The sequence below is a fragment of the Ceratotherium simum genome, chromosome 8, assembly GCF_057802395.1.
Source record: "Ceratotherium simum simum isolate JZ-2026a chromosome 8, ASM5780239v1, whole genome shotgun sequence".
Classification (NCBI taxonomy): Eukaryota; Metazoa; Chordata; class Mammalia; order Perissodactyla; family Rhinocerotidae; genus Ceratotherium; species Ceratotherium simum.
The window spans coordinates 82,010,021-82,034,349 of NC_141907.1; the positions used below are offsets into that span (position 1 = coordinate 82,010,021).

General features: G+C 39.5%; 1 protein-coding gene across 2 annotated transcripts in view; it reads left to right on the top strand.

Annotated features, from left to right (window-relative positions):
• METAP1 (methionyl aminopeptidase 1) overlaps positions 1-24,329 on the top strand; it is a 94,408-nt gene that overhangs the window by 15,533 nt on the left and 54,546 nt on the right. For both annotated transcript variants that reach the window (XM_087434628.1, XM_087434627.1), the window contains exon 2: positions 22,153-22,204. In XM_087434628.1, the coding sequence (XP_087290754.1) occupies positions 22,153-22,204 (52 nt within the window). The remainder of the gene's footprint in view (positions 1-22,152; positions 22,205-24,329) is intronic.

Consider the following 24,329-nt stretch of genomic DNA (forward strand, 5'->3'; position numbering starts at 1 on the left):
CCGTGGCTTAGCAGTTGGGTGCGTGCGCTCCGCTGCTGGCGGCCCGGGTTCGGATCCCGGGCGCACACCGACGCACCGCTTCTCCGGCCATGCTGAGGCCATGTCCCACATACAGCAACTAGAAGGATGTGCAGCTATGACATACAACTATCTACTGGGGCTTTGGGGGAAAAAAAATAAAAATAAAATTAAAATAAAAAAAAAACTGGATTTTAATAAATTAAAAAAAATAAAGAAAAAGAAAAAGGTAAATAAAACGGAGTGTATTGGAGTGAAGAAGAGGACACTCTCTGGGGAAAGGATGTGTTTATGGAAGTAGGAGCAAGCTGAGGCTTGTGCGTTACAGCAAGTAGATGAGCTTTACTGTGCTGAGGACTCCTGGTAGAAATAGAAGGAAATAAAATGATTGTTAGGAATAGAGACCTTGTTGTTCCATTGAGTATATTTTTTTCAAAATGTAAATATCTCCTTTTGTTTTTCATTACAAAAAGCTGTACGTGATTTTTGCATAAATTTAAAACAGAAGTGTATAGAGTCACGTGTCACTTAACAACAGAGATACATTCTGAGAAGTGCATTGTGGGGCAATTTCATCATAGTGCGAACATCATAGAGTATACTTAAACAAACCTAGATGGTGTAGCCTACTACACATCTAGGTTACATGGTACTAGTTTCATGAGACCACTGTTGAATACATGGTCCATCATTGACTGAAATGTTGTTATGTGGTGCATGACTGTAAAGTGAAAACTCCGTCATGATCATATCCTAAGAGAATGTTAATGGTTTGGTTTATTATCTTTCCAGACTTCTATATATGTAATACATCCAGTTTAAGAGCATGGATACTGTATCAAGAGGGTGTGCATTTAAAACATGGCTTTGCCATTAACTAGGTTTGTGTTTTTTGGACATGTTAATTAATCTGTGCCTCAGTTTTCTCATCTATAAAATGGGATAGTAATAATAGTACCTACCTCTTAGAGTTGTTGTGAGAATTAGCAGTATTAATACATAGTAAGTGCCTAAATCAGTGCTTGGCATGTAGTACACACTCAAATGTTAGCTGTTTTTATTTTTTCAAAGCAAAAGTGGGATCATTGCTCTATATTATGTACATGTATACAGTTTTGTAACTTTTAAAAAAAGTATCTTTTTTCTTATTGTGGTAAAAAACACAATATAAACTTTACTGTCTTAACCATTTTTAATTGTACAGTTCAGTAGTGTTAAGTATATTTACATTGGCGTGGAGCAGATCTCCAGAACTTTTTCATCTTGCAGTATTGAAACTATCCATTAAACAACAACTCTCCTTTGCTCCCTCCTGATGCTCCATTCTACTTTCTGTATCTATGAATTTGACTGTTTTGGATACCGCAAACAAGTAGAACCAGACAGTATTTGTCATTTTGTGATTGGCTTGTTTCGCTTAACATAATGTCCTCAAGGTTCATCCATGTTGTGGCATGTGACAAGATTTTCTTCCTTTTCAAGGTTTTGGAGTATTCCATTGTATGTGTATACCACATTTTGTTTATCTGTTCATTCTTTGATGGACATGTGGGTTGCTTCCACCTCTTGGTTGTTGTGAATGGCTCTGCTGTGAACATTGCTTTGCAAATATCTCTTTGACCCTGCTTTCAATTCTTTTGGATATGTATCCAGAAGTGGGATTGCTGGATCATTAAGTAGTTCTAGTTCTAATTTTTTGAGGACTTATACTGTCTTCACTAGCGGTTGCACCATCTCACTGTGGTTTACAATTCCACCAACAGTGGACAAGGGTTCTAACTTCTCCAAATCTCCACCAATACTTATTATTTTTGTTTTTTTTTTTTGATGGTAGCCATCCTGTTGGGTGGGATATGATATCTCATTGTGGTTTTGTTTGTATTTCTCTGATGATTAGTGATGCTGAGTACCTTTTCATATGCATGTTGGTCACTTGTATATCGTTTTTGGAGAAATGTCTGTTCAAGTCCTTTGCCCATTTTTTTTTTTGAGGAAGATTGGCCCTTCGCTAATATCTGTTGCCAGTCTTCCTCTTTTTTCCTTTTTCTCCCCAAAGCCCCAGTACATAGTTGTGTATCATAGTTGTAGAGTTGTAGCTCTTCTATATGGGACGCCACCTCAGCATGGCCTGATGAGTGGTGAGCAGGCCTGCGCCCAGGATCTGAACCGGCAAACCCTGGGCCGCTGAGGCGGAACATGCAAACTTAACTGCTGCGCCACCCAGGCCGGCCCCCCGGCATGAGCATTTTTAAAGAAAAGCTTTCCAGGTGCTTCTAACATGTAGCCAGGTCTGAGAACCACACTACCCCATATCAGCTCCTAAAACTAGTAGATATCTGTTGGTGCTAAAGAAAAAGTGTGTTCTCTTGGGGTGAAAACTCAAGTTTTACCTACTAGTTATAATAGGTAATCAATAGACAGTGCTTTGCCTCTATTAAATAGGTGGAGAATAATGCAGTGAGACAGAATGCTCTCAAACGAGTACCGAACAAGTACGTGTGACCTGTTAGGCTTGGGGATGGGATGGGGAGTGGTGTGGACACTTTATGGGGAAGGTAGCATATGAAATAGACCTGAAGGGATAGTTAAAGCTTCTTAGGACACAGATGTAAAGGTGAGTGTCAGGAGCAGATAGACCGGGTTGTATAAAGGAAAGGAAAGTGTGGTGTTTGGGGAACTCGAGGTCTAGTTTAGTTAGGTCATTGCTATAGTTTTCAGAGATAAGGAGGGAAAGATTGCCCAGTTAAGGAGTCAAAGGTTGATTCTTTAGGGAATGGATAGTAGTCACTCAGGGTTTTGAGCGCTCCTAGTCTGGTAATGAAGGGGAGAAGAAACTGAGTGAGACTGTGGTTGAGAGAAGGAAATTGTTCAGTCTTGGAGAGTTATTAGGAGATATGGGAATGTCCTTGACACTGTCAGTGGTCTTGAAGACCATGACCTGCTTGCCTCATGGCCTCGGCAGGTAAGAGGAAGGTGGGTGTCCTGGTACAGGTGAGAAGTGTTTGTTATGAATATTTGATTCCTTCATTTACTTGAATCCTCATATATCTTGAAATACAGTGTTGTTTTGTGAGACAGTTCCCCAGTTTATTTAATGAGAATAATCCCATTAGTCCTCTTATTAAAAAGCTGGGGCTTGATGTAAGTTTCTTAAACCACTCTGGTTCGTATAAAGCACTCTGAAATCCCTTGAGGAAAACACAGGGGTATTTGCATAGCTACTTTTCAATGAATGTGTGGAATTTCAAGATGTTAGTTGGTGGTGGCTACGTTAAAAATACACTTGGGAGAAAAACTGATGTGGGACAGAGGTGATCCAGTGCATTGTAAGCTTCTTCAGAATACCAGGTAGTCTGAAAAATCTAAAGCGTGTTCTGCTTTTCCAGGAGTATGTTCATAATCTTTTGAAAGTGTTCTTTGCTGAAGTAGAATCAAGGATGATTATTTTATTTTATTTTTTGCTGAGGAAGAGGCACCCTGAGCTGACACCTGTGTCAGTCTTTCTCTGTTTTATATGTGGGATGCCGCCACAGCATGGCTGCTGACGAGTGGTGTAGGTCCATGCCTGGGGAACCAAACCCAGGCTGCCGAAGCAGAGTGTATCAAACTTAATCACTAGGCCGGCGCCAGGGGTGATTATTTTTAAATCTTGGTAATTGCTCCATAGCTTATGACTTTTTAGAATAGATATGAAAAGAAAATAATTTTCCATTAATACTTAGGGTGTGTCCTGTGTTGGTCTTTATATTACATTATCTTGAGTTTTTTACTCTGCGCACCATGAAGTGAGGATGGAGGAGAAGGGTTATAAAATATGGTTACTTTAAAAAATTTATACTGGGGCCAGCCTGGTGGCATAGTGGTTAAGTTCGTGGGCTCTGCTTTGGCAGCCCAGGGCTCGCAGGTTCAGATCCCCGGGCGCGGACCTATGCACCACTCATCAAGCCATGCTGTGGCAGGAGCCCCACATATGAAGTAGAGGAAGATGGGCATGGATGTTAGCTGAGGGCCAGTCTTCCTCAGCAAAGGAAAAAAAAATTTATGCTGCTTTTAGTTTATTCAAAGTTTACCTCAGAATCAGGTCAACAGTAGAGAACACAATGGAATAGATTTTTTTTTTTAATTGATGTTTTAATGGTTTCTAACATTGTGAAATTTTGGGTTGTACATTTTTGTTTGTCCATCACCATATATATGACTCCCTTCACCCCTTGTGCCCACCCGCCACCCCCCACTCCCCACCCCCACTGCCCCTGGTAACCACAGTCCAGTTTTCTCTGTCCATGTGTTGGTTTATATTCCACATATGAGTGAGATCATACAGTGTTTGTCTTTCTCTTTCTGGCTTATTTCACTTAACATAATATGCTCCAGGCCCATCCATGTTGTTGCAAATGGGACGATTTTGTCTTTTTTTATGGCTGAGTAGTATTCCATTGTATATATATACCACATTTTCTTAATCCAATCGTCAGACGAGGGACACTTAGGTTGCTTCCACTTCTTGGCTATGGTGAATAATGCTGCAATGAACACAGGGGTGCATAAGCCTCTTTGGATTGTTGATTTCAGGTGCGTTGGATAGATTCCCAGTAGTGGGATGGCTGGATCATAGGGCATCTCTATTTTTAATTCTTTGAGGAATCTCCATACCGTTTTCCATAGAGGCTGCACCAATTTGCATTCCCACCAGCTGTGTATGAGGGTTCCTGTTTCTCCACATCCTCTCCAACATTTATTGTTTTTTGTCTTGGTGATTATAGCCATTCTAACAGGCGTGAGGTGGTATCTTAGTGTTGTTTTGATTTGCATTTCCCTGATAATTAGTGATGTTGAGCATCTTTTCATGTGCCTATTGGCCATCTGTATATCTTCCTTGGAGAAGTGTCTGTTCATTTCCTCTGCCCATTTTTTGATCGGGTTGTTTGTTTTTTTGTTATTCAATTGTGTGAGTTCTTTATATATTATGGAGATCAACCCCTTGTCAGATGTATGTTTTGCAAATATTCTCTCCCAGCTGGTTGGTTGTCTGTTCATCTTGATTCTGGTTTCATTTGTCTTATAAAAGCTCTTTAATCTGATAAAGTCCCACTTGTTTATTTTTTCTTTAGTTTCCCTAGTCTGGGTAGGCATGTCATCCGAAAAGATTCCTTTAAAACCAATGTCAAATAATGTGTTGCCTATATTTTCTTCTATGAGTTTTATAGTTTCAGGTCTCACCTTCAGGTCTTTGATCCATTTTGAGTTAATTTTTGTGAATGGCGATAGCACATGGTCCACTTTCATTCTTTTGCATGTGGCTGTCCAGTTTTCCCAACACCATTTATTGAAGAGACTTTCCTTTCTCCATTGCATGTTCTTAGCACCTTTGTCGAAAATTAGCTGTCTGTATATGTGTGGTTTTATTTCTGGGTTTTCAATTCTGTTCCATTGATCTGTGTGTCTGTTTTTGTACCAGTACCATGCTGTTTTGATTACTATTGCTTTGTAGTATGTTTTGAAGTCAGGGATTGTGATGCCTCCTGCTTTGTTCTTTTTCTTTAGGATTTCTTTAGCTATTCGGGGTCTTTTGTTGCCCCATATAAATTTTAGTCTTCTTTTTTCTATTTCTGTGAAGAATGTCATTGGGATTCTGATTGGGATTGCATTGAATCTGTAGATTGCTTTAGGTAATATAGACATTTTAACTATGTTTATTCTTCCAATCCATGTGCATGGGATATCTTTCCATTTCTTTATGTCATCATGGATTTCTTTCAATAATGTCTTGTAGTTCTCATTGTATAGGTCCTTCACCTCCTTGGTAAGATTTATTCCTAGGTATTTTATTCTTTTTGATGCAATTGTAAATGGTATTATCTTTTTGAGCTCTCTTTCTGTTAGTTCATTATTAGCATATAGAAATGCAACTGATTTTTGTAGATTGATTTTGTACCCTGCAACTTTGCTGTAGTTGTTGATTGTTTCTAATAGTTTTCCAACAGATTCTTTTTTTATTTTTTAAAGATTTTATTTTATTTATTGATTTTCCCCCCAAAGCCCCAGTAGATAGTTGTATGTCATAGCTGCACATCCTTCTAGTTGCTGTATGTGGGACGTGGCCTCAGCATGGCCGGAGAAGCGGTGCGTCGGTGCATGCCCGGGATCCGAACCTGGGCCGCCAGCAGTGGAGTGCGCACACTCAACCGCTAAGCCACGGGGCCGGCCCTGGAATAGATTATTAACTGAATTGTAGAGGCAGTAACTGCTAAAGAGTTTAGAAGTGTCATTTCCCACTGGGGACAGGAGGAATTTCACAGAGAAGATGGTATTTAAAATTATTGTTGTCTCCTGTACTCTTGAAGGAAGGGAAGGTTTGAATGGAGGAGATAGACAGAAAGATACATGTAGAATTGGGCGCAGGTGGGGCGGCACCAGCTCCCTGCTCTTGTCTCAGAGCACTCTTTTCTCTGTTTTCAATACTGAAGATCGCTCTAGATTTCCTTTTACAAGAGGTCAGTGATCAAGAGGGGTAAAAAGAAAAATGTTTGGAACCCACTCTGATACATTCCAGATGGCAAGCATTTACAATTAGAAGTGAAAAGTATTTGTTTATTTAAAATTCAGGAAGATTTGATGATTGGATCCTGACTGTTGTTGTGTTGTAAATAACATTACCTTCTGAGTGTAGAAACGAGGAACAATCAACAAATAATGGTGAATGTGTAGACATCCCCACTGTACGGTGTGGGTCTCTGAGGACAACTTAGGAAGGCAGTGAGGTTGATGTGTGAGAAAGGAGTGATGTGATTGTCCTCTTGATGCCCGTCTGTCAAGCCTAGTTCACCAGAAGGGTGACGTCCCCCAGGGAAGAGCTGAAAGAGGGGCACTGTGTGTTTTGGCCACTAGGTGGATACTCACTTGTGGGTGGAGAGGAACTTGGTGAGTCACATTGTGAGCAGGAAAGTGTAAATACGTTGCCTTAATGCTGTATCAAGTGGTTTCATGTCTGCTTCAAGTGACAAGATGCCTTAACTCAGAGTAAGATAGCAATCTTTAGATGGAATCTTCATGCAGCTAGAAAATGGCCTTCAATTTAAAATACTGGCTATAGGAAGTGAACCTTAATATAAATGCACTGTACATTTAGAGATTATACTAATTATTATTTTTTAAATATGGTTTTGATTTTTAAAAAGATATGCACATGGCTTAGAGTCAAATATTCTGTAAATTCATACCCCATACAGGTAATCTCTTTCAACGTTTTTTTTCCAGTTTTATTGAGGAATAATTGACATATAACATTATATTAAGTTTAAAGTATACAACATAATGATTTGATATATGTATATATTGTGAAATGATTAACACAATATATTTAGTTTAGTTAATATGTCACCTCACATAGAATTTTTTTTTCTTTGTGATGAGAACTTGTAAGATTTATTCTCTTCACAACTTTCAAATATAGGATACAGTGTTGTTAACTATAGTCATCATGTTGTACATTATATCCCCAGAACTCGTTTATCTTTATTTCAACATTTTAAACATTATTTTAGCATTTAATTCCATATCTCTGAATAACATGATTATATTGCTATGTCTTGATAATTTGGTTGTAGGCCTTCTTGCTAGGCTTCCTGGACTAGAAGAGGATTTAGCTATTTCACCCCTCACCTGCCATATGCTTGTCTTCTGACTTGTAAATGGTTTTGACCACAGAGTCATGTAGTCTACTTGCCACTTAATAGCTTTCTGACCTTGGACAAGTCATTTAACATCTTTGGGTCTCAGTTTTCTCATCTGCAAAATGGGTATACAAATTGGACCTACCTCATATGGTTGTTAAGAGTTAACATATGTAAAGTACAGTCATGTGACACTTAACGGCAGGGATGCCTTCTGAGAAATGCATCGTTGTGCGAACATCACAGAGTGTACTTACCCAAACCTAGATGGTACAGCCTACTACATACCTAGGCTATAAGGTACTAATCTTACATGACCACTGGCGTATATGCGGTCAGTCATTGACTGAAACGGCATTACACGGTACATGACTGTAATTAGAATAGACGAGCACATAGCAAACACTTTGTAAGTTCATCTGTTCTTCTTACATCGTGATTACTTCTCCTTTTCTGTGCAGCTCCTTTGCTTAGCTTTCTGTGTACTTATCTTTAAATTACCCCAGTCCTTCCTTTGGCTTGGTGAACTCTTAGTATATTTAAACATACTTGGTATTCTGTCACTTGGTTTCATGTTCGCGAAGTGTCTTCCAGAGTCTTTTGACCTCTCCAGCCTGTACGAGTTGGTCTCTAACTCGGCTGTATCTTTTTTTTTTTTGCGGGTGGAGGAGGAGAGGATCATCTCTCATCATCCTGGGGTTTTCCTTTACCTTCTCTTGTTTAGTATCCCCCGATTCCTGCATCCTGGTCAATATTTCATAGAAAATTTCTTTGAAAAATCACATTTTGAGAAAATATTTTTCTTTCTAGTGTTATAAAGCATTTGTTTCTAATTTAAAACCACATATGGGTGGCAGGGTTATTTTCTATGGCCTGTAGTTAAAATAATTTTGGTACTACTTTAGAGTTACATATGTCAATAATGGTGAAAGCTATTAAATAGCAATTTTACATGGAATACCTTAGTTTGGACCTAAAATAGGTACTTTCAAATGCAGTAAAGTGTCATTCAGGAATGCTTTTTATCAATTGAGCACTCATTTAATATTAATCGATTGATTTAGCAACTGTTAAACCTTCTATTTATTGAAAGTTTTGAAATAGAGGAACCACAGTGTGGCACGATGGTTGCTAGTTGCAGTCTCTTTAGAACTTACGAGACAGGCCTGTACTTTCTTGAAAAAGGACAGTTTCCTGAACTTTTTAATGTCACACTATTCCTATCTCTTCCTTATGTCTAGTAGGTCTTCTAGAATAAGCAGGTAGTTTTTGTTTTATTTTGTTTTCTTTATTTGAAAATGAGGAAGAAAGGACTTGCTTGTAGCCCACCAGAAGGGGTTTAAAAAACCATGCTGTCTAAGCTTCTGGCAATGTTTGCTTATTTTTATTATTAAGAGGTTACATTTTGCCAATATGAAGGATTAATAATGTGGTGGAGTGCCGCGCCCCCGCCCCCGCCCCAGTTTATCTCTGATTCCTCAGGAGTGATCACTGTTAACAGTTTGCTATGTTTCCCAAGGAGTTTTCAAAGTACATGGTACATCTCTTAATCAGCTTATTATTCAACAGAATTCAGTAAGAAACATTCTATTTTCCTGTCTGTGCTTGATAACATGGGTTACTATAGTGTCTAATAAAGAAATAATTGCTAGTGGTAAGAGAATTAATTTACTTAATATAAGCTCTGTGGATTGAAACATTTAATCTTTTGTAGAATGTTGATTAAGTGGTAAATATGATTCTACTTGAGACCAGTCTTATGTTTCTTTCTTTGATTTTATCCTTTTGCCCGTTCTTAGTATATACTAAGAAATGTTTATTTATTTTTCATATTTATGTTTTTAAAAATCTTAAGTTAAAAATTTTTATTGAGCTTTTTCTTTTAAATCTGTCCTTTTACCTTGATCTTGTCTGCTTCTTCCTCTCTACCCTATTTGCTGCTAGACTGTTTTTGTTTTTCTTTACGATTACTGGTTTATTATAAAGGATACAGCTCTGGGACAGCCAAAAGGAAGAGATGCATAGGGCAAGGTATTGGGAGGGTAGTGCGGACCTTGTATCTTATCCCGTTTACTGAGCTGTTGCTCCTTCAGAGCTCTGCTGCCCTGTGAGCCTTGTCACTGTCTGGAAAGAGAGTGGACTTGGGAGCCAGAGAGCCCTGTTTAAATTCCAGCTCTGCCGCCCAACAGCTGTTGGAGCTGGTTCAGATTATTTAACCCTTCCCTGCTTTAGTTTCCCCACCTGTAAAATGAATATTACTATCCAGTTCCTAGGATTAGTGTGAAGTCTGATGAGATGAAACATGCAAGGTGCCTGACACAAGAAAAGGCTCTCCACAAATGGCAGTTCCCCTTAGCAAATGTCGAGGGGAGGCTCGACTGGCTTTTATCTATAAGAGAAGGTGATGTCCTGCTAACCCAGCTGGATGGGGCCCCTCCTCTGTAGATGGTCACCACTTGGTCCTTTTTACTCATTAAGAAGATGACAGGGCTATTTTCATTTTTTGAGGCAAGACTGAAGCAGAAGTAATGGCTTCCTTCCTATTATCTACTGGCCAGTAATAATAAGAGTTGGTAGTAATAGTGAAAGGGCAGGTAGACAGGACAGGGAAGAAAGAGCAGCAAGAACACTCTGAATTAAAATACCCAGCAGTACATATCGAGAGACAGAAAATGACAACAACTTTGCAAAACAAATATCATTGCATTATGCAGTTGCGTTATGCAGTATTTTAAGGAATAAGCCACCATAGTCAGGGAGGTAGAAATCATTAAATAATATGAAAAGCTATTAATGTAATACATCAAATTATTATGTCAAATACAAAAAAAATATTGCTTCTGTAGATGCTTAAAATGTATTTAAGATTCAACACCAATCCCTAATTATTCTTTTAAGAGTAGAAATAGAAAAGAATATTTCCTTAATATAAGAAAAAGTGTAAGATTCCTCCAGTTTTATTCTTTTTCAAAATTATTTTAGCTATTCTAGTTTGTTTGCCTTTTCATATAAATTTTAGAATCATCCTTTTCTATGTCTAAGATTTCCAGTGTGATGTTGAAGTAGGAATGCTGAGTGTGGGCATTCTTGTCTGGTTCCCGATCTTAGGGAGAAAGCATCGTGTCTTTCATATTAAATACGGTATAATCTTGATATTTTTGTAGATGATCTTTATCTAGTTGAGGAAATTCCCCTAGTTTAGTGAGAGTTTTTGTCATGAATGGATGTTGATTTTTGTTTCCAACTATATTTTGGATTTTTCTGTTTCTCCTTTTGCTTCTGTCATTTTTTGCTTCATGTACTTTGAAGCTCTGTTGTTAGATATATACAATTTAGACTGTTATATCATCTAGTTAATTGACCTTTTTTATCATTATGTAATTTTCCTATTTACCCTTAGTAATTTTCTTTGTTATTGTCACATAGGTCCCTGAGGCTCTGTTCATTAAAAAAAAAATCTTTCCTGTATTTGAATGAGATAGTTTCTTTTGCTCTTTTAGTTTGCTGAATCGGTCTTCTGTCATCTCCATTATGCTAGAGTCCATCTAGTTAGTTTTTTATTTTGGCTATTGTATTTTTCAATTTTAAAATTTTCATTTGGTTTTTCTTTATATCTTCTTTTCTTTGCAAAGATTTTCTCTTTTTCCATTGGTTGCAGGAATGTTCTTGATTGCTTATTGGAGCATTTTGATAATAGCTGCTTTAAATTCTTTGTCAGTTAATGCCAACCATGGTGTCATCTTAGCACTGGTGTCTGTTGACTCATTTCCCTTGAGAGTTGAAATTTTCTTGGTTTTTTATATACTGAATAATTTTAGATTGTATACTAGAGATTTTGAATATCACATTATGAGATCTTGAATCTTGTTTGAATCTTACGGAGAATGTTGGTATTTTTGTTTTAGCAGGTTACTGATCTGGTTAGATGCTGGCTGCAAGTTGTAACCTGCTGTGGTTCCAGTGTCAGTTCAGTTTTCAGAGCCTTTGCAGGGCTATTCAGATCTGTCCAGTGCTTGGTCTGAGACCTGGATGATGGTCTGTCTGTTAGTTCTGTTCTCACAAGCATCACTATTTTGTATTATGAACAACTTTCTGGGGTCACTTTCTGGAGCTCCTTCCTGGTACTTTCTGGTTCTATGGGAATCCTTTTTTTTTGTCCTCTGGCCAGAAAGTTGGGGTTTTAGTTACCTGCTTTGCTGCATACTTCCATGACTGTGCCTGTGTCTGGGGCCAAACGGCAGGAGGACAGAGAGAGAGAAAAGCAGTGGGTTTGGCCCCACCCTCTCTGGACCACAGCTTCACTGATCAGAGAGGAAAGTGCCTCTTCCTCAGAATTTTGGCTCCTCTGTGCTCATGTTGTGGGTGCCACCTCAAGATCACTTGAGGTCTGGGGTATAAGAGGACAGAAAAGAGAAAAGAAGGTGGATATCTGTACTCTTTGAGCACCAGGAGTTCCCTTTCCTGTTTCTTGCCCCAGAATTAGAGGGTTTCTCCTGGAGCACCTGTGTGGTCGCTTCCGTGTTGCCCCTGGTGGTTTGCAGGGGCAGATGGTAAGCGCGTCACCAGTCTGGCCGTGCCTCACATTTGGGTCTTCCCTAGTGTGTTTGCCTGCTGCTACTTACTTTTCGGAGTCCTCACATAGCTGCTGCATGCATTCTGTTCAGGTTTTATAGTTGGACTAAATCTGTGAATCTGTGACTTTTGTCTCCTTTGCGGTGTGGCTACTGATGATGTCTCTGCTCAGTGTTTTATTTTTTATTAAAAAATTTTTTTGTTAAACGCCTGGCTTCCTAGGGGTTGCCTTTGTTTCTGCATATCTTAGTATTCTGCCAAAGGTTGGTCGCAGGTTATGCGCAAACACCTTGAGCCAGCAGGCTTTTTTCCCCCCGTGCTGGTCTGTGTGTTGGCCAGGAGCGCGTGCGAACTTTAGGTTCTGTGGGCTCTTGCATCCGCTTTCCCGAAGACCAGGTGTGATGGGCAGTGATGCTAGGAAGGTACAAAGTCACAGTAATCAATAGCTGCCTCATTGCCATAAGTTTTCATAAGCCAAGAATTTGGACCAGGTTTGACAAACACATGTTAAAGATAAATATTTACTTATTTATTTATTTAATTTTTTAAAATAATTTTATTTATTTATTTTTCCCCCAAAGCCCCGGTAGATAGTTGTATGTCATAGTTGCACATCCTTCTAGTTGTTGTGTGTGGGACGCGGCCTCAGCGTGGCGGGAGAAGCGGTGTGTTGGTGCGCGCCCGGGATCCGAACTTGGGCCGCCAGCAGTGGAGCGTGCGCACTTAACCACTAAGCCACGGGGCAGGCCCAAAGATAAATATTTGGGTGCATCATCTTTTCAAATTTCAAATTTAAATTGCCGTTAAAAATAAAATTGATGATAATTAGAATTGCACACTTATTATTGGCCACACATTTTACACAGTTGTTTTTCCTACGTTCTGCTTGAGGAAGGTGGAACTTAGAGATACTAAGATTTTTTTTCCACAGTGTCTTACACTTAATAAGTGACAAAGCTGGAATACAAGTCTGTCTGACTTCAAAGTCTGTGGTTTTAAGCCACTGCCCTAAACTTAGTTTTGAGATTGAATATTTTAGAAAACCATGTGGGTTTTGAGTTGTTCCTACTTAGAAAGCCATAGTAATAAGTAGGCAGTGTGTTTTTTTGTAGTATTAAAAAATTAAGCAAAGATGCTCATTTTTGTAACATTTTAAATGCTTCTTTTACCTCTTCTCTCTGATGGTTCCTTCCCTCTCCCTTTTCTTGACTTAAATTGGTATGTATCCCCCCTTCTTGCTTGAATTGATATGTAGACTTTTGTTCCTTAAATGAATCACTTGGGATAGAGATGTTATTTTATTTAAGGAGATATGTGTCAGCTTCTGTGAGGATAAAAAAAGATGCTGGATGATGCAGAAGTATTTTGTTCACATAACCTATTTAGAAAAGTTTTATAAGTAGGTTGTGTCAGGTTGCCAACCACATACAGGCAGATCTCATTTTGCAGTTCTGATATGCATGAATTTAGTTACCAGAGTTTAGTTAAACAAAATCAGTCTCCCAAGAACATAGAGCCATTACATAAAGTACAGACTTTACTGCTGGCTCTTCAGTCCTCTGATCACTGGTAAATCGCAGGTGTGCATCTTGATCAGTGACCGATCGTCCACTGCTTTCAGAGCCTCAGTGAGTGGTCATTGTGAATCTGTCGCTCAGTTGTCATGCAGACAGCAAAGCCTGTAGTTGTGTTGCTTTCTTGTTTCCCAGTGATAAACTGACGTGACATTTTACAAAAACGGATAATTGAAAGAAGGAATTGGCCAACAAAGATGAAAGTGCAGCAGAGCAGTAAGTGGTAATGCTGGAAGTGAGATCTAAGTGGAGCATAATGGAGTTGCAGCAGAAACAGCTGACCGTGGGGCTGTGGACGTGCAGCCAGAGGAGCTCTGTGAGGCAGACTTTGACGTAAATGAGGAAAATGGTTGTGATGAAAAGGATAACGGTGTCTCAGGGTAAGTGACACCAACAAAAAACTTTACGTTAAAAGAACTCTCAGAGGTACTGAAAGTGCAAAGGATGAAATTTGGAAGCTGTTCCAAACCTAGAAAGGAGTATGACATTTGCCCAGCATAAAACAAGATACTCCGTTACTTAAATTATACAATGGTAAGAAGGCAAACATTGTTCAAACTGTTCTTGATAAAGTTTTTAAATAAAGTAATAAAGCATTCTGTGGGGCCGGCCCGGTGGGGCAAGCGGTTAAGTGTGTGGCTCTGCTGCCGTGGCCCGGGGTTCGCAGGGTCGGATCCTGGGCGCGCACTGATGCACTGCTTGGCAAGCCATGCTGTGGCGGCGTCCCATATACAGTGGAGCAGGATGGGTACGAATGTTAGCCCAGGGCCAGTCTTCCTCAGCAAAAAGTGGAGGATTGGCAGATGTTAGCACAGGGCTGATCTTCCTCACAAATAGAAAAAGAAATAAAGCACTCTAATTCTCAATATTCCTAATGTTTTAAATTACAGCATACTAAATAAATATTAGTTTTACTTTTTTTTCAGCTCCCTGTATATTTATAACTGTCAGAGTTTTTAATATTTTGACAAAAAAATGTAAAGGTTGTGGAGCAGTTGTAATTTTCTGTATTGATTGTGAAGATTGCTTTGTACAGTTACCGCTTGCGTGGTCATTTTTATGGTTCTTCACTAGTGCAAAGCAAGGACTGCCTGTATTAAAAACCAGTTTTATGAAGTTCTTCAAAACCGTTCTGTGTATTATTTAGAAAAAAGAGTTTTAATTTTGGGTTTGTGGATGGAGATCAGGGATGCCATGAACTCACGTCTTTATCAGGTTGTTCCTTGGTTTAAAACCCTTGAATGGCTTTCTGTTGTTATTAGAATAGACCAGAATTCTTAGTACGATCTGACCCCTGCCTATGTCTTTAGCTCTTGTCTTCTACCTCTTCTCAGAGCACTGTGTATTTTTTCTTTTCAGCCCTTAAGACTTAAACGATCTGGTTAATTGTGTGATATTTGTCTAGAATGGTCAGGAACCTGTGTATGTTGTTCCCTGCTGAATGCCCAGCACCTACCACAGTCATAATGTGCACTTCGTTTTTGTATGAGTGAATGAATGAACAGAATTGTATGCACGTGTTTATATGTGCATGTGTATTTTTTTTTCTGTGAAGGGGAATGATTGCTTTCCCAAGATTCTTGAAGGATTCAGTGATCTAAAAATGTTGAGCATTGCACTACTGGAATTGATACACTGAAATGGATACTCAGCCTTGATGGTATCATTAAACATTAAAGATGTTCAGTTTCTAGTGTCAAACTGCATTTGAATATCTGGACATATAAAATATTATATAGCCATGAGCAAGCATTTAAAATTATTACATTGTCTATAGAACATAAAATTTCGTTTTAAAAAAGGTTATCTGTGGTAGGTTTTATTTATATAATAGCATTTTGAAGATCTCTATCAGTTATTACATAAGCTATATGACAGCAGAGTAGAATTGCTGCTGAGTGGGAGGGAGATTGGTAACTTGGCAAATTTCATCTTCTATAAAATTGTAAATTTCTTCTAGTTTTAAAATTCTGTTTTCTTTTTTACATTACCTGTTGATTTTTACTAGATGTTAATTCATTCATATTTTAAACTTCTTTGAGGGCGTTTCTTTTGTTGTGTGTGGGAGGAAGATCAGCCCTGAGCTAACATCCATGCCAATCCTACTCTTTTTGCTGAGGAAGACTGGCCCTGGGCTAACATCTGTGCCCATCTTCCTCCACTTTATATGGGATGCCGCCACAGCTTGGCCTGACAAGCGGTGGGTCGGCGTGCGCCCGGGATCCGAACCCTGGCCGCCAGCATCGGAGCGTGCGCACTTAACCGCTACGCCACGGGGCCGGCCTAAAGGGGTTTCTTGAGCAGTGGGCATATATATATATGTTTAAAAAATATTTTATATCATAATTAATCTTAATTCACAATAAGGTAATTTAAATGTTTTTGATTGGGTTTATGTTTACTGTCTCAACAGCATAGAAACAAAAAGTCCATAATTAATAAAATAATTTTTTCTAAAATAACTTTTTAGTTGGTTATTCAAATTATTTCACACACCTAGTCAAATGCTTCAAACTTGCAAATCCACCCCCCCCCTTCCTATTTCCCATTCTTTTAGCAGTTTCCTTTGGTCGTTTACTGATTCATCCCCAAACTCTCCCACAATTGTATAGAATTCCTCTCACTACTGTTAAATGCATTTGGCATTTAATCGGTTTTCTCTTGGGAATTTCTCTCTTGGAACTCTGACCTCCTCTGCTCGGAGCTTTTGCTCTCTGGGCTTGCTTTGTGGCAGCCATCCTACACCTCTCTTCAGGCCTCGTCCTGGAGATCCCCTTCCTTTCTCTTCTCTCTTGTCTGCATCACATCTTCGTCTTTCTTTGTTTATTCTCATGTTGTCTCCTCCAGTAGATTCCTGAGAAAGATTGTATGGGAGGTAAAATTTTGAGGTTCTGCATATCTGAGAGTGTCTTGCTCCCCTCTGACACTTGATTTTCAGGTTTGCTGGGTATAGAATTCTAGTTTGGAAGTTGTTTTCTTCGAATTTTTATGTTATTGCTCCATTTTCTTTTAGCTTCCAGTGTTGTTGAAAAGTCTGATGCCATTGGGGTTCATAATCTTTTTTCCCCCTTTTCTCTGGAAGCGTGTTGGATCTTCTCCAGTTCCCAGTATTATGAAGTCTCACATTGTATGCCTTGGGCAAGTGGATTTTTATCCTTTGTGGGCCGTTTCAGTCTGGAAACTCCTTTCAGTTATGGAAAACTTTCTTGTTTCTTTGATCTCTCCATTTTCTTTCTGAAACTTATCGTTCAGATATTAGACTTGGTTTAATCTTTTGTTTTAAAAATACCATCTCTTTATTTTCAACTTTCTGTCATTTTGCTCTACTTTTTGGAGAGATTTTCCTAACTTTGTCTTTTTTATTTTTTTTTAAGATTTTATTTATTTATTTTCCCCCCGAAGCCCCAGTAGATAGCTGTATGCCATAGCTGCACATCCTTCTAGTTGCTGCATGTGGGACTCGGCCCCAGCATGGCCGGAGAAGCGGTGCGTCGGCGCGCACCTGGGATCCGAACCCGGGCCGCCAGCAGCGGAGCGCATGCACTTAACCGCTAAGCCACTGGGCCGGCCCCCTAACTTTGTCTTTATTTTGACATATTCATTGCTACTGTCATATTTTTAAATTTCTAAGATTTGTAATCTCTTCCATAATTACTTATAAAATAGAATCATAGGCTTGTGGAGCAGAAGTGTATCTAAAAGATTTTCTATGAAGGCCCTCGCTCTCCAGAAATCTCTTCTATATTGTTCTTGACATATTTTTTCTCATTTCTCGTGGTCCTTGCTTCTTTATTTCCAAATTTCAGGCCAGGTTGAGGGTATAAACTGTGCCGGTGCTTACTAACAATTGGAGTAGCTTATGATTTTGGATAGGGGGGTTTATATGATGGGCCAAGAATCTGTCTTTAATTTTTTCAAGGAAGAGTGTTTATAGTGGGGCTATAATATTGGCTACGTTAGTGCCTAGGAAACGTGAAAGCCACTCTAGCCATACAGAGTTCTCGTTAGGCAGACATTCAGTTGATTTATTCTAAGCTGGCATAAGGAAAATGGATTGAGAATTGTACCAATTGTAGTTGGTGTGCAGATGATGTACTTGGTGTTAAAGAAACATTGGATTTAAGGCCTCTCAGTGAAGAAAAGCAGGGGTGTGGTGCCCCTAACATGCAGCCATGCTGGGATTTGCCTCTGGGCCTGGCAGACTCTGGGACTGGATTCTAGGGCCTACTCTGAACTTCGTCTTCACTTCCTGACTTCCCCTCCCTGATCTTCTCCTTGTTGACAGACTTAGTGCCATCAGCTAGACTGGAAGAAGGAAAGACAAGTGAAACTCCAGTGTGTCTTGTCGCTTTTGCTAATCATGTCTCTGGTGAGGAATAGTTTGGAAAGGGGAGGAAGAGATGTTGAAATTGTTGACAGAAGTTAGATTTCTTAACATAAGTCATGTACCTTTGCTTGCCTCATTTAAACATTACCGTAAATGGTTGGGAGTTGACTCCATAAATAAGTACATGTAAGCAGAAAAAGCTTCAGAAGGACTGTTGTTGGTCCTTCACCTGGGTCAGTGTAGTAGTCGGATTCATTCCTGTGCGCCCTGACGTTGTTGGTTACTGTGTTAGTTCCTGTGGCTGCTGTAACAGATCATCACAAACTGAGTGGCTTAATACAATGGAAATTTGTCCTCTTGTAGTTCTGGAGGCCAGAAGTCCACAATCAGTTTTAGTGAGCCTAAATCAAGGAGACGGCAGGGTCTGCTCCCTCCAGAGGCTCTTTGGGGACAATCCATTCCTTGCCTCTTCCAGCTTCTGGTGGCAGCCAGCACTTCTTGACTTGTGGCTGCATCGCTCCAATCTCTACCCTCCTGGCCACCTCACCTCCTCCTTTTCTGCATATGTGAAACCTCTTTGCCCCTCTCTTATAAGGACACTCGTAATGGCATTTAGCACCAACCTGGATAATCCTTGTATCCTAAAATTCTTAATTAATCACCCATGCAAATACCCTTTTCCCAAATGAGGTAACATTTACAGGTTCCAGGGTTAGGATGTGACATCTTTGCGTGGCCGTGATTCAACCTACTACACTTACCATTGCCACCTTCACCCCTCCCCCCCGTTTTTGGGTCTGTTATTAAACAGGTGAGTGATTGGTCTGATTATGTCACTGTCTGAGTTTTTGTTTCTCGTAATCCAGTGCAATTTCTAACCAATACATTTTCCAAAAGTAAAGGTGCATAGTTTTTTATGATGTCTCTGATACTATTTTTCTTCTCTGATGAGTCTGGAAGTGGACGTTTCGAGACTGGAACAGCAGCTCCACTAAATCATCCGGGACCCAGGCTTCCTGACGTGTGCTTGTTGCTTTGAAGTTACAAGACTGTTGCTTCACCTCAGGCAGCATCCGGGTTTGAAGCAGGGAGCAAGGAAAGGGCAAAGAGTAGAAAATAGTGCCTCTTTTCTAATGAGAACCTTTTTATAAGAAGGTTTCCAGAAGCCCCACCCAACAACTGGGCTTCTGTTTTGTTGGCCAGACTAGGTCACGTGGCCACCTGTATCACAAGGAGGCTGGGAGTGTTTCTAGCAGGGAATGTTGAGCAGTTTTTACCCAGAGGGTAATGATGAAAACAGTTTACATTTCTGTCTACAACTAGAAGAAGGCTTTTGTGTACATGATCTCATGAATCATGGTTCGTTCTCCAGCATATATTGAGAACCTGTTCAATGCCAGGCGCAGAGATCTGCGAGGGGATGTCAGTGGCTTCCGTACACTGATGCTGCTGTGTGCCACACACTGTGAACTGCTTTCCTGTATGTTATTACATTGTCACCTTTGGTCTGCTCTCTTGGCTTCTCCTGGAGATGTCAACCCACCTTACAGTTGGTATCAATCTCGCTTGATAGGTGAGGCAACTGAGGATCTAAGAAAATGGTTAATAATTATTGCCATTTCCAGATTAAAGGTAAAAGTTTAGAGTTTATAATGGTATAGCTCATACATGGTACAGCTTAATCACACCCACGTTTCTGGTTCCACGTTTGGTGCTGAATTGATGCTTTGAATTGAGTACACACACTCCCATACCTGCCCATCCACACATTGGAGAGCAGAGAGCAAGAGTGGCCTCCAGTTGGGCGGTCCTGGGCTGGAGTCCTAGTTCTGCCAGGGAAGGTTCTGTTATGTGACAGACAAATCCTTTAGCTTGTCTGTGCTTCACCTTTGTCATTTGTAAGTTGCAGGTAATGCCATCTGCCTTGCGGGGTTTTTGTGAAGGTGAGATGAGATAGTGCCAGGCGTGTAGTGTACCTACTTGAGAAATGGTAACTGTTAACGGTTGTGAGCATGGTTGTCTTCATGTTGTAGCTCAGCACTGACTTTCCTTTCTCTTCATGTTCTGTAATAGGTGTGGTAATACTGAAGAAATCTATTATTCCTATTTTAGTTCTTGGAACTTTTCGGTTAGTTGTAATATCCCTTTCTTGTGGCAGAATCAGATGTTTTTACCAGTTTTTTCTGCCAATTTCCTGTAACTCCAGGGTGGAGAGAAACAGATCTTTTTGCCAGTTGTGAGTGGTTTTTGCAGTTTGGCAGCAGATAGGGGTAACTCTACCTCCTTCTTCTGTTAGTGTTCTGTAGCTGCCATGACAGGTTACCCCACACTTGGTGGCTTAAAACAACACAAATTTCCTACGGTTCTGTAGTTCAGAAGTCTGACTAGGTCTCAGGGCTAAAATCAGGTGTTGGCAGGACTGCATTCCTTTTTGGAGGCTCCAGGGAGAATCTACTTTTGCCATTTTCAGTTTCTAGAGGCTACCTGCATTCCTTGGCTCGTGGCCCCCTTCCTCCATCTTCAAAGGCAGTAATGTAACATCTCTCGAAGCCTTCTTCCATCATTACATCTTCCTTTGACTCCTGCCTCCCTTTTCCACCTTTTAACGATCCTTTACATTGATTACATTGGGCCCATCTGGATGAAACAGGATACTCTCCCCACCTCAAGGTCATCGGATTAGCAACTGGAATTCCCCTTTACCTTAGGTGTAACCTAACATATTCACAGGTTCCGAGGATTAGGACATGGACATCCTTGGGGCACCGTTATTCTGCCTACCATATCTCTCATTCTCCCCAAAAGACTGAGCTCAGTTTTAGCTTCAAAAGTGAAAAAAAATTTAATGTTGTGGGTACCTTTTTATACATTTGAAGTCTGTTGCGGTTGTGGTAGCAGGGAATAGGTATGACCTGGGTTTTCTTGACTTAATGTTGCAGGCTGTGGAGGATACAAGGAGCTAAAGGGGGGGCAGTGAAGATTCTGGCCCCAGAGGGAGAAACCGACCTCTCACGGGCCCTTGGGTAAACCTTTATGGAGAGGAGCCTTATCACTGGTGTAGTGTGGTTTGATTACTACATACTCCTAGGGATGTTTTCTTTTCTTTTTTTCTTGGCTTTTCTCTTCTCCCTGACTTACTCTTTTATGTTTGCAAAGTCAAAACATTTGTAAGAATTTGTGAATTTTCTTAATATTTTTAATCATTTATTTGAGTAATTTTAAATTCTTTAAAGGAGGGCCTATAAAAATCAAAGCATAGATAAGATCTGTGGTTGAATTCATTTTTCTGATTTATGACGAGTTCATTACTTGAATTCAATTTATTACTTGAATTCATTTTCCCAATTCAGTACTTCCTACTGGGGTGTGAAATATGTCACATGCACATATTTTCCGAAGTGGAAAGTCTGGTGTTTCTAGTCATTCATCCATTGTGATGGATCAGCAAGTACTCACTGAAACTCCACGTGTGTGGCTCTGGCTCTGTGTGGCCCTGGGGATTCGGTGGTAAACTTGACATAGTCTCTTCCTCACGGAGCTCGCAGTCTGGCAGGCACATAGAAAACAAGCACATAGAAAACAAGGTGGATATGACTAACTAGGAATCAGACTACTACAAATGGTGGAAGAATCGCAAAATCTTCCTTGTTTTTCCCCCTAGTGAATGATTGATTAATTGACTCATGATTTTTTTCAAATACTTCAAAATAATTTGGTGACATAAAATTGAAATATAACTAAGACTAGTATTTATAATATAGGCAAATGTGTCTTATTTGATGTAGTCTAAAGTTTAGATTGCTTTTTGAAATGAATTTTTAAATAGGTATAATCATTTCTTAAGCTTTTCCAAATATTAAATGTAGTGAGGTCAAAAATTTGATTTTTGCAAATAAAATTTCCAATTACTATTTCTTATATACAATGCTCCTTAAAATGTTTCTGATTAAGGAAGGGCTGACACTAATTTTCATGCTTGCTCTTCTAGGAATGTTTTAAAGGAAGTTGGGCTACTCACAAGTTACTACATAAGAAAGCAAGTAAGTAAAATCATACATCTCTATGCCATTTGTTTGTCTTAGAAATGGTTTTTGTGCAGAGACATGAATTCTTCCAGTTCTGAAAGTATATACTTGAATGTTCTGAAAGTGTAATCCCGAAAGCTAGAATTAGGACATTTTTTTAATTCTTCGTGGTGTGTAATCTTGTGAATAAAATGTGGCTGAGTCATGTCTTTGTTCATCTCGTATCACGTATGTAACGTGAAAACATGAGATGGTTGCTAGGATGGATGGGACTTGCTTGAGCAATAGCTGAGAATGTCGTGATCTCTGCACCTGCCTTCCTTTGCTGGAAGTTTCCTGTGCTAGGCAGGGGCACAGGAGCTGCCTGGCTTCGGTTAGCCAAACCTCTTGTTTTTGTTTAGTCGATTTTGATTGCTTTTTCTACTCAAAACTATATTACTTTTGGTAATAACTTTTGGTGTTTTAATGTTATTACTTGCAGTCTCATGTTTAATTTTCCTTTTTGAAGTTACTTTGTGAGACACCGCAAGTGAAACTATTGGCTGCCGCTTAGCTGTTCTGTCAGCCCCACGGGTCTAGCAGCGATTCAGATGGCCTTTCCTGCTCTGGCTACTCATCCTGTGAATTCTCGTTGTCATCAGTGTGGCTGGCTTAAGAGAACCTGTCACAATTACTTGAAAATTGACAGGGCTTTCTCTTCTTTAGCGTTGCCATTCTGATGGGTGAAGGCTTGGGAGACAGCACATGGTTCTTGGTATAAGTTTTCTGTTTCAACTTGTTGATCTTGGTATTTTTTATTCATCTACTTGTATATTTTTTAGGAATTTGCTGATTTAATAAAGTTTGGTAGACTGTTTTATGTATATAATTTATATATATTATTTATATATATTTCTTAAAATTGCATTGAGGTCAGGTTAACTACTGTTTGAAGGAAAAGGAAATAAAAATTTAAAAAGGTGTTTTCTGTGGTTGTGTAAAGTGAAGTCTACATTTAAGGAAACTGCTAGGCTATTGTGATAGGAAATGTCGTTAGAGATGAGGAAAAATGATTGTGAACAAATGAAAGTGTTATTATCAAAGGATAAATGGTAGGATTTGTTACCTTAAATCAAAGTGTAGAGATAATTTATGGTTTAAATAATGCCATTTAACTTTATTTACTCATACTTTAAATACTCTATTTCTAATGTGATAGGTATTTTTAGAGCTTTTTGAGCCAATTATTAACATTTTATAGCCAGGAAGTTAAAGCATAGGGAAGTGAAGGGTTGAGGTGAAACAGTATGTTTTCGGGATGGGTCTCTACCTCAGGCGTTCGCTAACTCATTGAAGTGTGCTGCTTTCTTCAATACTGGGTTCCTAAGGGTAGAGTATTTCATTATGACCTACACTACAAGAGAATTAGACAGTTGATGTTTCCTAAGTAAAAAGAACATAATTATTACTGCATCAGACTGAGACTGTTTGGTTTTACTTATACCTCTAGTGTTGAGTGCCGTCTTTTGGATGGTGTCCTCTTGGATCTTTTGGGATGATTTTCTTCAGGGGTTGAGACTCATGTTCTTGGATCCCTTTGGACTGTGTTGGATGGAGACAGCCCTCAGCTGGCCAGCCCTGTACCTTCCACATCCTAATAAATTGACCCCGACTACAGCATGTGGAAGACAGTCCTAGAGGGGGGAATGGTGTGGGGAGGGCTGATCTCCAGAGCTAAGAAAAGTATGGGGAGAGGGTTTAGGGGAAACAAATGTTGGGCTGGGAAGGAACCAGGGCACCTTAAAAGATGGCACCTTATTCCAAGAAACAATAGTGAGATTACAGATAGCAAGCAGTTCATGTCATGAAGATAATATACTCAGTCTTTTTTTAAGTGTAATGTGTGCTGATCTCTAAGGATGCCTGATTTTTATTTGTGTTCGTGTAGGATATTGGTCTGTAACTTGCTTTTAATATCTTTGACTGGTTTTGGTGTCAGAATATTCCTGGACTCATAAAATGGGAAATGTTTCCTCCTCTTCTATTTTCTGGAAGAGGTTGTGTAGAACTGGTATTATTTCTTCCATAAATGTTTGGTGGAATTCACCAGTGAAACCATCTGGACCTGGAGTTTTCTTGATTGCAGAGGCTAATCAGGCCT